The sequence below is a fragment of the Otolemur garnettii genome, unplaced genomic scaffold, assembly GCF_000181295.1.
Source record: "Otolemur garnettii isolate 467f Iridium unplaced genomic scaffold, OtoGar3 scaffold00017, whole genome shotgun sequence".
NCBI classification, from domain to species: domain Eukaryota; kingdom Metazoa; phylum Chordata; class Mammalia; order Primates; family Galagidae; genus Otolemur; species Otolemur garnettii.
Genome location: NW_003852412.1, coordinates 9,071,850 through 9,085,298, shown reverse-complemented (window position 1 = coordinate 9,085,298; position 13,449 = coordinate 9,071,850). Strand labels below are relative to the sequence as shown.

General features: G+C 44.2%; 1 protein-coding gene across 1 annotated transcript in view; it reads right to left on the bottom strand.

The window, feature by feature from the left end:
* HEXB (hexosaminidase subunit beta) overlaps positions 1-12,844 on the bottom strand; it is a 25,982-nt gene extending 13,138 nt beyond the window's left edge. Inside the window, exons 1-5 of the mRNA XM_003785915.3 lie at positions 12,541-12,844; positions 8,132-8,277; positions 4,318-4,383; positions 2,516-2,562; positions 2,155-2,265 (exon numbers count right to left, since the gene is read on the bottom strand). Coding sequence (XP_003785963.1) covers positions 2,155-2,265; positions 2,516-2,562; positions 4,318-4,383; positions 8,132-8,277; positions 12,541-12,779 — 609 coding nt within the window. The 5' untranslated portion in view covers positions 12,780-12,844. The remainder of the gene's footprint in view (positions 1-2,154; positions 2,266-2,515; positions 2,563-4,317; positions 4,384-8,131; positions 8,278-12,540) is intronic.
* Positions 12,845-13,449: the final 605 nt, after the last annotated feature.

The window sequence follows — 13,449 nt, the reverse complement described above, 5'->3', positions numbered from 1 at the left end:
CCCGCCACAACACCCGGCTATTTTTCGGTTGCAGCCATCATTGTTGTTTGGCGGGCCCGGGCTGGATTCGAACCCGCCACCTTGGTTGTACATGGCTGGCATCTTAGCCACTTGAGCCATACGCACCGAGCCTATGAGCATTCTTTATGCCCTTCTTACAACTTTCCTGTGAGTTTAAAATTTCTTAAGAATAAAAATAAAAAACAACTTACAAAGCTATAGAAACGAAAACCATCTTTCACCATACTGGCCCAAGAAGATAAACTGGTAAAGACTGAGAGCTCAAAAACTGACTCATGTATGTATGGGAATTTAGTATTCAATACTCCTCATAATTGAAATCAATGGGGGAATTATACATTGCACAAAACTGAGGTTGGGATTACTGGCTAAGCATTTGGAAAATAAAATTGAACTATCCATAATACACTAAAGTAAATTTTAACTGAATCAAGAATTTAATAGTAAAAAGTATAATATTAAAAGAAAAAATGAGAGGTTATTTTTATATTTATGTCTTTCTTGTGGAGAAGGACTTTCTTAGCATATCTATCTTCCAAGAGCAAAAAGGATAGAGGGTAAGATTGAAAAGTATTACTTCTTTTTTTTTTTTAGAGAGAGGGACTTTCTTAGCATATCTATCTTCCAAGAGCAAAAAGGATAGAGGGTAAGATTGAAAAGTATTACTTCTTTTTTTTTTTGAGACAGAGCCTCACGCTGTCACCCTGGGTAGAGTGCTGTGGTGTCACAGCTCACAGCAACCTCCAACTCCTGGGCTCAAGCAAGTCTCCTGCCTCCGCCTCCCAAGTAGCTGGGACCACAGGCACCTGCCACAACACCCGGCTATTTTTTGGTTGCAGCCGTCATTGTTGTTTGGCAGGCCCGGGCTGGATTTGAACCCACCAGCTTAGGTGTATGTGACTGGCGCCTCAGCCACTTGAGCCACAGGCACTGAACTGAAAGGTATTACTTCTTTAAAAAATTTAAACTTGGGCTCGGTGCCTATAGCTCAACCGGCTAAGGAGCCAGCCACGTACACCTAAGGTGGTGGGTTCGAATCCCCAGCCCGGACCCACCAAACAACAATGACGGCTGCAACCAAAAAATAGCCGGGCGTTGTGGCGGGTGCCTGTGGTCCCAGCTACTTGGGAGGCGGAGGCAGGAGACTCGCTTGAGCCCAGGAGTTGGAGGTTGCTGTGAGCTGTAATGCCACAGCACTCTGCCCAGGGGGACAGCTTGAGGCACTGTCTCAAAAAAAAAAAAAAAAAAAAAATTTAAACTTGGATGGGTGCTATGGTTCATGCCTGTAGTCCTAGTACTCAGGGAGGCCAAGGCCTTGAGCTCAGGAGTTCAAGACCAGCCTGAGCAAAGCAAGACCTGGTCTCTCCAATTAGAAAAACTAGCCAGGTGTTGTGGCAGGCACCTGTAGTCTCCCGGGAGGCTGAGACAAGAGGATCACTTTAGCCCAAGAGTTTGAGGTTGCTGTGAGCTATGATGCAATGGCACTCAACCCCAGAGTGAGTGAGACTCTGTTTCAAAAAAAAAAAAAAATTAAACTTTTACAGGTGAAAGACACCATAAACATAGTTTAAAAAGCAAATTTAAACAAACTTCATGACGATATATGATAGATAAGTGTGTAAGCAGAAGCAAAAATATCAGTGAAACAATCTGCAAACAAATCTAACAGTAAGACAGCAAACCAACAACCAAGGCATTAACATTCTAGAAGATAAATGGACACAGAAAATACACTTGCTGTGTGTAATATAAAAAATATAAATAGCTAATAAGTAAAAGAGGCTTATATTTACTAAAAAGCAAAGAAGTACAAATTAAAATGAGGCATATGGCAAAAATGTGCCACATTGTTGGTCAAGTACGGTGCCTGTCACCTGTCTAGAAGGCAGTCTGACAGTGTATACCAAAGGATAAAATGTATACCTCTTTCAGCCCAGACATTCGTGTCTTAAGAATTGATCCTCAAGAAAATACACTTCCTTCGGGAGGGAGGGAAGCATACTCAGTATTTATACTCAATACCAGAAAAACACATGCCCCTGTTCCAACCTACACCACAGTTTAAGGAGCCAACACAAAGTAACAACACAGAGGGGACACAGCTGCAGAACAGACTATGAAGTCATCACCTACCAGGGTTTTAAGAATAACCTTAAGTGGCAGAAAGTGCCTGGCTGTATCAATTAGAATTCCTCTGTGAGGAAACCTTGGAGCGTCAACAATGTTGGATTCATTGATGGTAAACTGTAAGACAAAAATAAAGTTTGGGTTCGGTTTTAGAATTTTCTCTTGAGCTCAAGAAATGCTGTATGTGTATTAAGTATTGGATAAAAGATTAAACAAAGTAAGGGTGAAATTTATACTTATCAGCCATGATGAATACATGTATTTGGGAAAAGAAACCTTTAGGAAACAGTAGGTAGACAGGTTACATTCTTCTGCTACTAATGATTGCCTATCCAACACTTTCTAGTAACATAATAATCATACTTACAGTACCATAGGGATCTTGATAAATCAACTGGCTAAAGGTCTCTAAACCTAAGGAAAGTAAAATGTACTGCATTAATTTATAAAACAATAACTAAGACAATAAAAGTTGTATTATCCAAACAGACTCTTAACCAGGTAAGGTAAATTAAATTAAACAGAGTGTTGGCTCAGTGCCCGTAGCACAGTTGTGATGGTGCCAGCCACATATACCGAGGGTGGCAGGTTCGAACCTGGGCTGGGCCAGCTAAACAACAATGACAACTGTAACAAAAATAGCCAGGAGTTGTGGCGGGTGCCTGTAGTCTGAGCTACTTGGGAGGCTGAGGCAAGAGAATTACTTAAGCCCAAAAGTTTGAGGTTGCTGTGAGGTGTGATGCCACGGCACTTTACCCAGGGTGACAGCTTGAGACTCTGTCTCAAAAAAAAGAAAACAAAGAAAAGAAAATAAGGGCTTCTTGGACTAAAATCTAGTCACAGCATCCTCACTAAAGTTCTTTATTGAATGGATCAGGACAATAAGAATCTATTCTTCCTATCAGATCCCAGACAAGACAGGCAGATCAGACTAATAAATCTCAAAACCACGTCATACCATATATAAATGATAATTGTTGCAGTTACATTTGTAGTAAATATATACAGATTTGATCTTAACACACTATATCTTTACAATACATATAATACTGAAATACATTCATAAGATGCACTAGTGAATTATAAAGATCATGTAATGTGTAAGGAGCAAATCTATAGATATTTTCATATTCTATTTTGAAATAAGATTATAAAAATTCTATTCTTATGGCTATAAAAACATAGCACAACAATGACTATTTTAGATAACAGCCTGAGTCAAATCTCAAGCCTTTTTTTATTTTTAATTATTGTAACGTGGTTGGTTAGCTCATATTAAAAAATTCCCTTTTTGGCTCAGCACCTGTAGCACAGTGGTTGTGGCGCTACCCACATGCAGCAAGGGTAGCAGGTTCGAACCTGGGCGGGCCAACTAAACGACAATGACAACTGCAACAAAAAAATAGCCGGGCATTGCGGCAGGCAGGCGCCAGTAGTCCCAGCCACTTGGGAGGCTGAGGCAAGAGACTGGCTTGTGCCCAGGAGTTTCAGGTTGCAGTGAGCTGTGAAGCCACAGCACTTTACCGAGGGTGACATAGTAAGACTCTGTCTCAAAATAAAATAAAATAAAAATAAATAAGTAATTCCCTTTTTAGAAACTTAATTTGGAAGTTAGTAAATTATCTTTTTCTAAGAGGTAAAAGAAACTTTGAACAGCAAAAGTCAATGTCCTGATTCCAAACTTTTGAAGTTTAAACCCTGAAATTCATAGGCACAGCTTTTAAGATTCCTCTCTGCCCACTGCTTCTAGCCAACTCAAGAGCATATTTACCTTTTAACACTTTAAACTTGCTTATGTTTCTAACTCCATAGGAATTAAAACTGAGGAAGAGAGATGTCTGCTGCTCAAGGCAGCTAGAAGTGATAGCTGAATAAAATCTCATAATTGGAACAGCTTGGGGCCCTAACAGTTGTATAAACCTTACAGATTCAACAGCATCAGGGAATTACAGGACTGCGGGAAGGGAATCACCCTCAAACTGTTTAAAAGGTCGAATGAGGTTTCTCCCATGCTTTAAGGAATATGGGTTTAATAGAAATCATCTGGGAACTACTCGACGAAGCTCTCTGTAAAGGGTCCAAGGCAGCTAAGGTTTGCTGTGCTTGATTTCAACAAAGCAAAATATATATATTCACTAGAAAATAATGACAAAACTGTACAGGACTGACCTCGTAATGCTCCCCAGACTCTGTTGGCCTTGAGGAGAGCCACAGGTTCCTTCACAAGTAAAGAATCTGTATCCGGAATAAAAAAACACTTTTGTTTGTTGATCTCGCAATGACACACAATAAGTTTCGTAAACTCGTGTGACTGGTATTTCTGGACCGTTCTTTTCTCCTGTTCCTCCCACCGCCCCCGTATACAGCGTCACACTATCCTGTGGATTCTCCCAACTCCACATGCCCCAAACAGAACTCGTTCCTCCTTCTCCCCACACGACTTAATCCGCTGGTCTCCTGTGTTCCTCACGTCAGTGAGTCAGTCACGTATCATCCAGTCAGCCGAAGAGCTCATGTCAGGAATGTGGCTGTCACCACCATGATTTCCTCATTTTCCCACCACAGAGTGGGATCCCAGTTAAGCCAAGGTTTTAGGTCAAAATGCAAACATTCCTCAGTGCCCACTATTCCTTGGCGATGCTTCAAGTGTCACTCAAACCTTCTCCCCTAAGGCCAGAGAGTTACCTCTACTCTTTTCCCTCAAGTTTTTTCTGCTTGCCCTGCGCCCACCCCAATCTCATCCAAATTTGCCTTCAGACTTACTCTTAACTTTTTCCGTTAATTCAACTTTATCCCACTCAATAAAGACCCTTTCGTTTTGTCTCACTCAATGAAAAGTTCCCACGCATCTAGAACGGGCTCCAGTTGGCCACTTCTCAGGAGGTGCTAATCTTCCCACTTTTAAAATCACACTCTGCCTAAGGTTGGCCCAATAGTCACTTTAGCCATTTTTGAGAGGTCTGGAGTGGAGTTAACCCCAGACAAGAGTAAAGCACCAGAGGTTATGGAGATTGGAAGCTAAAGGGCATGACGGTGGAACTTTGCCACCCTAAAGGCATTCTTTGGCTTTACCCCAAGGCTGGAGGTTATTGATTTAGTAGCATAGTCACCCTCTACCCAGACACTCACAGGACAGTCGGCTGCAGGTAAGCAAAACAGCTTATCATCTGTGTCTTCTGATAAGATAGCCTTTTCTATCAGAGAAACAGTGCTGAGGTAGCTAAATGCCAGGCTAAGAACTACTGGCATATTGCCGTTATGAGTACATCTAATCAACTTTCCATCTATATCAAATTCTTAATCATCTTAGAACACTGTGGCCACATTATAGTTTTGAGATCTCAGAAACAGCAAAAGGAGTTGCCTAGAACATTTAAAACATTAATATGTTGCATCTACCTGATGCCAATTATTTTCCACTAGCAAAGGACTGGTTGATATAAAAAGAATTCTAATTCAGTGGAAAATATAGCAATTAGGAGATTTGGTTTTCTAAACATACGGACACACAGCTAAATAATTTTAATTTAATTTCAGAAGAAATTGTTAGGTTAGTGTTAATAATGATCACCTCCCTGATGGGGACAAGAATGGCATCTTTGATTTGTCAGTTTCCCCTTCTATAGCTATTTTTTTTTTTTTTGAGACAGAGTCTAACTCTATTGCTCAGGCTAGAGTGCTGTGGCCTCACCTAGCTCACAGCAACCTCAAACTCCTAGGCTCAAGTGATCCTCCTGCCTCAGCCTCCCATGTAGCTGGCACCACCATGTCTGACTAATTTTTCTGGTTTTTTTTTTTTTTTTTTTGCGACATGGAGCATCACTATGTCACACTCGGTAGAGAGCCCATGGTGTCACAGCCCATAGCAACCTCAAACTCTTGGGCTTAAGCAATTCTCTTGCCTCAGCCTCCCAAGTAGCTGGCCCTACAAGTGTCCACCACAACGCCCGGCTATTTTTTTTTTTTTTAGAGACAGGGTCTCACTCTTGCTTAGGCTGGTCTCGAGCCTGTGAGCTCAGGCAATCCACCTGTCTCGGCCTCCCAGAGTGCTGGGATTACAGGTGTGAGCCACTGGACCTCGCAATTTTTCTATTTGTAGTAGACATAGGATCTCAGTCTTTCTCAGGCTTGTCTCAAACTCCTGAGCTCAAGTGATCCTCCTACCTTGGCCTCTCAGAGTGCTAGGATTACAGGCATGAGCCACTGCCATCCTATTTCTTTTCTAGAACAGCTATAGAGTTGAAGAGAGATGAAGCTATTTTTCAAAGGGAGGTATTATTAATTAATCTTGTCCATACCAGGAAGATAAAGACACATACTTAACTGCCTGTGAGGCCCTTTGAGGACAAAGGAGTCACTCTTTTCTCTAAATATGTGCATTCTTATCTTTGTTTTTTTTTTTTTTGCATTTTTGGCTGGGGCTGGGTCTGAACCTGCCACCTCCAGCATATAGGACAGGTGCCTTACTCCTTTGAGCCACAGGCGCCCCATGCATTTTTATCTTTATACCCAACTCCCCATCTGCTCTCTTGCATTAACCTTCTATTACACACGACCTCATATTGTCCCTTTTTTACTCCTTGGTGCCTTGAGTGCAATTCCACGTTACTCCCAGCCACTACGCTGTATAGAAAAGACATGCCTGGGGTTTTTTTGCTTATTTTTTCATGGAGACACTCTGTTTACCCAGACTGCAGTGTAGTGGTCTGATCGCAGCTCACGGCAGCCTCAAAGTCCTCAGCTTAAGGGGTCTTCCTGGTTTAGCCTCACAAGTAGCTGGGACTACAGGCACCTGCCACCCCACCCAGCTAACTTTTGTTATTTCTTGTAGAGATGGGGTCTTGCTATGTTGCTCGGGCCTGTTTTACATTCCCGGCCTCAAGCTATCCTTCCACTTTAGCCTTCCAAAGTGCTGGGCTTACAGGCTAGGCCTGGTAGTTTATTTCTTCCAAAACAATTTGGGCAAAACCTTAGAGAATAATGCTTTAGGCAACAACATTGAAAATCAGTTAGCTGAATGTTGACTATGTTGTTAACCAAATGAAACAACTGTATCCTCTCCCCAGTTCTGCATTTTCTTTGTGTAAAATTAGATTATAAATAGAAACCATGAATATAAGCACAGATGTCTTCAAAGATTAAAGAAATTCCTAGATCTCCAAAAGGAACATCTTTTTGACCCTTAAATGATTGGCCAAGTAAGTTTATCCATATAGTGGGAGAAGATCATTCTGCCATTAAAAATGATCACAGAGGCTCGGAGCCTGTGGCTCAAGTGGCTAAGGTGCCAGCCACATACACCTAAGGTGGCGGGTTCAAATCCATCCCGGGTTCGCCAAAACAGCAATGACGGCTGCAACCAAAAAACAAAAAATGGCCGGGCATTACGGCAGGCACCTGTGGTCCCGGCTACTTGGGATGCAGAGGCAGGAGACTCGCTTGAGCCCAGGAGTTGGAGGTTGCTGTGAGCTGTGATGCCACGGCACTCTACCCGGGGGGACAGCTTGAGGCTCTGTCTCAAAAAAAAAAAAAAAAGATCACAGAAAGATATTTAGTGAAATATGTTCCTAACACATTATTATGCAAAAAAGCAAGATATAAAAACACAAAACAGCAAAATTACAAAAAGCAGAATCCACATGTATAAAATTAATCCCATTTTCATGCCCGAGCTTACCATATGTTTCTATCTATGTAAAACATTTAAATGTTTCCCCCTGGATAAAAAAGATACACACCAGAAAATGACAATGGTTAGTTCTGTGTACTGAGATCGTGAGTGATGAATTTCTTCCTCTTCTGCACTTACTATACTTACAAGTTTTCTACGATGACTATGAATTACTTTTATAATCAGACTTTACAGGTTACTTTTAACATAAGAATTATGGAGTCACTGGCCAAGAACTCATTATAGCTCACAATACGGAGCCAATTCTGGCAGCTTGGAACACAAGGAAGCTCACATTTCACAGGTACTTACAGGACTCATCTGAAGACACGCTGGGGAAAGCATCGCACTCAGAGTCAAGGACAACTGAGACAAGAAGTTGCTTTAACTGTGCTCCACCCTCAAGTTTCAGAAGCCTCTGAGGCCGCTTGTAAACACCAAAAATATATTCATAGTATCTGCATGAGAAATAAGTTTAAACATATTTTATAAACATTTTAAGCCAAATTTTAAACACATATGTGCTAGTGGCCATTGTCTCGTCAAAGCCACCCTTTATTAATCTGACCAGAGATTCTCACCTAAGATGCACATTAGAATCGCTTGGGGGCTTTTTAAAAATCCCAATGTCCAGACATTCAGAACCTATGAGAATGGTTTGCAGGCACAGGAATTATAAAAGCTCCCTCCACAGTCCCAGGCAAACCCCTGTTAAGAACAAGTAATCAAACTCATCTATCACTTTTGGGTATGAAATCTAGTTCTGACCACTGATTAGGGTATGTATGTACGTGTGGTAAGAAGTTCCTCTCCTAAGCAAAGCCCAGGAAAACTTTGTTTCTGTGTATGTGACAGCCGGCTACACTAAAGATGACAGCAGGGATGGAGGAATGTGGATCCAGGATGATGCTGTTGAGCCTAGGAGCCCTAAATTCATCCCTGTTTGGGGGCATCCTAAGGTATGAGATAGTAAGTTTTCTTATTAAGCCAGATTGACTCAGCGTTCCCCTTAGTTCCCAGGAAAAGTATCCACAGTTGATATATAACCCCGCCTCCCAAAATGTCACCAGCCTATAGGATTCTCACTAGAGCCTTTAAAATTTATCTTCTGGCTCAGCACCTGTGGCTCAAGCGGCTAAGGTGCCAGCCACATACACCTAAGGTGGCAGATTCGAATCCAGCCCGGGCCTGCCAAACAACAATGACAGCTGCAACCAAAAAAATAGCCGGGCGTTGTGGCGGGCGCCTGTGGTTCCAGCTACTTGGGAGGCTGAGGCAGGAGACTCACTTGAGCCCAGGAGTTGGAGGGTGCTGTGGGCAGTGAAGCCATGGCACTCTACCCAGGGGGACAGCTTGAGGCTCTGTCTCAAAAATAAAATAAAATAAAATAATATAAAATTTATCTTCTGTGGGGGAAGGAGGAGGAGGAGGGAAAAGGGAACAGACATGAGGAAGAGGGATTAGTGAATTCTCACCTAATGGGCATAATGTAAGGGTACACAGCACACCCCCTAGACGAAGGGCCCAACTACGACTCGGGCAACTAAGAAACACAATGTAACCTAATCATTTGTACCCTCATATTAATCTGAAATTAAAAAAAAAAGAATTTGACAGAGGGAAAAAAAACAATAGCAAATAAAACAGAACAATCACAAAGATACGCTGCAATAAAAGTTAAAAAATTTACCTTCTGTTGGTACCCGAATATCAAAGAGCATATTAAATAAAAATTTAAGGTTGCTAAAGGATAAAAAGATCAGATAGGCTTGTGAGCAATTGTTTAAATAACACTGCAGATTTTGATAAGCCAGAAGATTGTATATGCTACTTAAGTGCAAGAATACCGTGTGCTTTTTCAGAAAATGAGAAGTAAGAAAATTTGGATGAGTTTAGAATTGTATGGAAGATAAACAGGGAGTGAATGAAATGGGCAATGGTATGGAGGGTCCTTCTCATAGGAAAACCTTGACAGATTAAAAAGGAAATTAACATCACTGCAGTGCCTGTTTTAAAAATGGTTAAAATCGGAAGGTGTATGTGTATTTTACCAAAATTAAAAATGGGAAATGAAAGTTGCTAGCAGCTTTAAGATCTGAGTTAGGTGCTGGCTTGTCCCAAGTAAGGAAAACCTTCAGCCTGAACTATAAAAGTCTAACAGATAACTCAAAGGATTCTGAGTCAGCGATGTCAAAGTTACCTGCATTAGCTTAGCCTCCCAGGAATGAAGCTATTTGTGTATTAATGAGTGACTAGAATATGATGAACCCTAGAAGTTCTAAAAGCTTCTAGAAGCTGAGGAAGCAGCTGGGCACCTGCCAGCCAAACTCTCCGCCTACAAAAAGAAATGTTTCAAAGTAGGGCCTGTGAGAGAACTCGGGCTCTTCAGAGACAGCCCTGTGATTCTGAACAATCTGGGCCTAGGCTGTGTGTGTTCTTGACCACCAGAGGTTTCTAAACACCCCAATCCAAATCCTTCCAGCCCCACTGTGCTTTTACATTGATCTTAATTTCCTAGAATGCCTCGCCTGCATGCTTTTGAGTCTTAGCCACAAGGACTACAGTTTTATGACCTGCTTCCTAACAATGGCATTTATTAATTGACACATGCCATGCATTAGTTACACAAACCCTTCACCTCTCTTGAAATGCCAAGCCATGTTTACAAACCATCTCACCTCTGATTCAAGTCCGAGTGATCTACTCCCATTAACTAATTTCACCTATGTTTTTGTGCCATAGTTATATCATGTCAGCATATCCCCAAGACCTTGTCTCACTGGCAGCAACAGGGAAAACAGCAGAAGGAAAATCCAATTTTCTAAGCTGAGCACCAAGGCACACATGGTAAGACTGTTTTGTTTTTTTTTTTTGAGACAGAGCCTCAAGCTGTTCCCCTGGGTAGAGTGCTATGGCATCACAGCTCACAACAACCTCCAACTCCTGGGCTCAAGCGAGTCTCCTGCCTCTGCCTCCCAAGTAGCTGGGACCACAGGCGCCCGGCACAATGCCCGGCTATTTTTTGGTTGCAGCTATCATTGTTGTTTGGTGGCCCCAGGCTACATTCGAACCTGCTACCTTAGGTGTACGTGGCTGGCGCCTTAGCCACTTGATTCACAGCCGCCAAGCCGGTAAGACTGTTTTTTAAAGATTCCCAGGGCAGCGCCTGTGGCTCAGTGAGTACAGAGCTGGCCCCGTATACCAAGGTTGGCGGGTTTAAACCTGGCCCCGGCCAACCTGCAACAACAACAAAAAATAGCCAGGCGTTGTCGCAGGTGCCTGTAGTCCCAGCTACTTGGGAGGCTGAGGCAAGAGAATTGTCTAAGCCCAAAAGCTGGAGGTTGCTGTGAGCTGTGACGCCATGGTCCTATACCGAGGGCAACAAAGTAAGATTCTGTCTTAAAAAAAAAAAAAGATTTCCAATCCTAGTCATGATCTTTTAGATAACCTTCACACTCTTCCCATACAATCCTTCTAAATATCCCAAGGTAACCACCACTTTGGTTTCACACCTTCACCCCAGTTAGCAGATTCAATAGCACAGGCTCATTAGTCTGGCTCTAAAACAGGGGTAGCACTATCCCTGCAGTATAAAACAAAAGGAGAACATGCCCCTTTCCTCGGCAGAGAAGGAACCATCTCTGCCATCAACCTCTAGGCCAGGGCCTTCAGCTTGAGCACCAGGCCTGCCTGGAGTCAGAAATTGGGAACTAAGCTAGTTTTGCATTTTTTCACCAGCTGTGCGGTGTCTGGCAGGCACATTTAAGCTGTAATTATATCCACTTGGCACAGAGACACTCTGGGGGTTAAAGGAGTTGGGATACTTAGCACCAAATAACATTCCTTTGGGGCACTACACACCTTGAGGACAGTCACATCTACACAGGCCTCATATCAGAAGGGTCAGCATACCACTGGGGCAAACATCTCCCCAAAGGTGACCCACCCCATCTGGGGTGTGGTTAGCAAGCCGGCTATGTGGGGGCTACCGCTCCTTATGCAATCAAAGGTTTCTAGGGCTCTGTAAGAGGAAGCAGGGAGGGCATTAGGAGACTGGTGTTGGGGAACTCAGAGAAAATCAGACACTGCCTGAGCACTGGTCACAGGAAGTGGATTACAACATCTACCAGACTTTGGAAGGGAAGGGGGTTTTAGGTGGTGCTCTAACTTAAGGACTTTTGCTATTTGAGTTGTTACCAGGAGATATGGGGAGAGTAAGGTGTGAGAAAGGCCTGTAAATGTTAGCCAACTTTGGGAGATCCCTGGTCCTTCAAGATGAATTTGGCTAAGTTCTTCCAGATCATTCGTCCTCCCTTAGAACTCCCTGCAAATAAAAGGCTGTCACTTCCCCCACCCCCAGCTCCTGAGGTGGGAACCGTTGTCCCTCCATCCATCTTACTTGCCTTTCTGAGGCGAGCAAAGCAAAGCGACTGATTCTGAGCTGCCCTCTCCTTGCTCTCAGTAGCCTGGACCCAAACCAGGGCTCCTGAGCGCCCACAGTGCCCCTTAAGAGGCAGGCTGGGAAGGGAACGCGCTCAGGTTTCATACCACGTTGGTTTGAACTGGCCCTGCCATCCTCTACACCTGTGACTTTGGTCACGTCATTAGCCCGCTCGGGGTCGACTTCCTCGTCCTGTGTGATGCGGTGGTGTGAGGGTCTACGCCTCAGAGGGGATCTGCCTGTACCGCCCCTGGGTCCCCTCCCCGCCGGGAGCGCTCACCGCCGAAATGCTTCCTCCAGCGGGGAGCAGGTGGGACCGGCCGTGGAATTGGGGCCGTGGTTGATGTAGAAGTTCTCAGCGGCGAGGCGCAGCTGAGTGCTGGTCACCTTCACAGACAGCGGCATGGGCCAGAGCGCCAGCCCCGGCCCGGCCGTGGCGTGCGGAGCCTGCGCCACCAGCGCCAGCAGCAGAGCCAGCAGCACCCGCCGCGGGGACAGCCCCAGCCCGCGTCGCTCCATGGCCGATCGGCTGCTCTCCGCCGGATCCACCCAGCAGGAGCCTCGCTACTTGACTTCTCGCTCGGGCCAGGGCGGGGCGGAGGAAGCGCGGCCCGGCGGAGTCACCGAGTCAGGTGACAGCGCGCCCTGCCCAGACTCCGCCTCCAGGCCCGGGTCGCATCCTGCCTGTCTCCGGCTAGCCGAGCCGCGCAGCGTGCAGAACCTGCTGCAGGCGGAGTGCGGTCAGGTCGTCAGCGACCTCAGAGGTGTCAGTAGGATGCCACAGTAAGAAAAGGGCCTGGCGGAGCTGGGGACGCCAGGCCAGCGCCGGGTCATGTTTGGGCCGCTGGCTGGAGAGCTCACACGCCTCGGAACAGTGGATGACCGAGATGGGAATGTAGTGTATTTGCTCCTAAGTCCAGACCAGTGTTTTTCAACCTTTTTTTTTTTTAAATCTCACGGCACACTTGAACCTATAAACTCCCAGGGCACACTTAAATTATGTTGATCCATAAAAAGACTTAAAAAAAAATAAGAATATACTTACTGTGTTTTGAATGTCTTGTGAAAATAACTTAATCAATGATCTTTTAAAAATTGTCATGACACACTAAAGATCTCACGCACACTGGTTGAAAATCACTGGTCCAGACTTTTCTTTTACGGTGTTTCAGCTTTAATTTATAAAGCT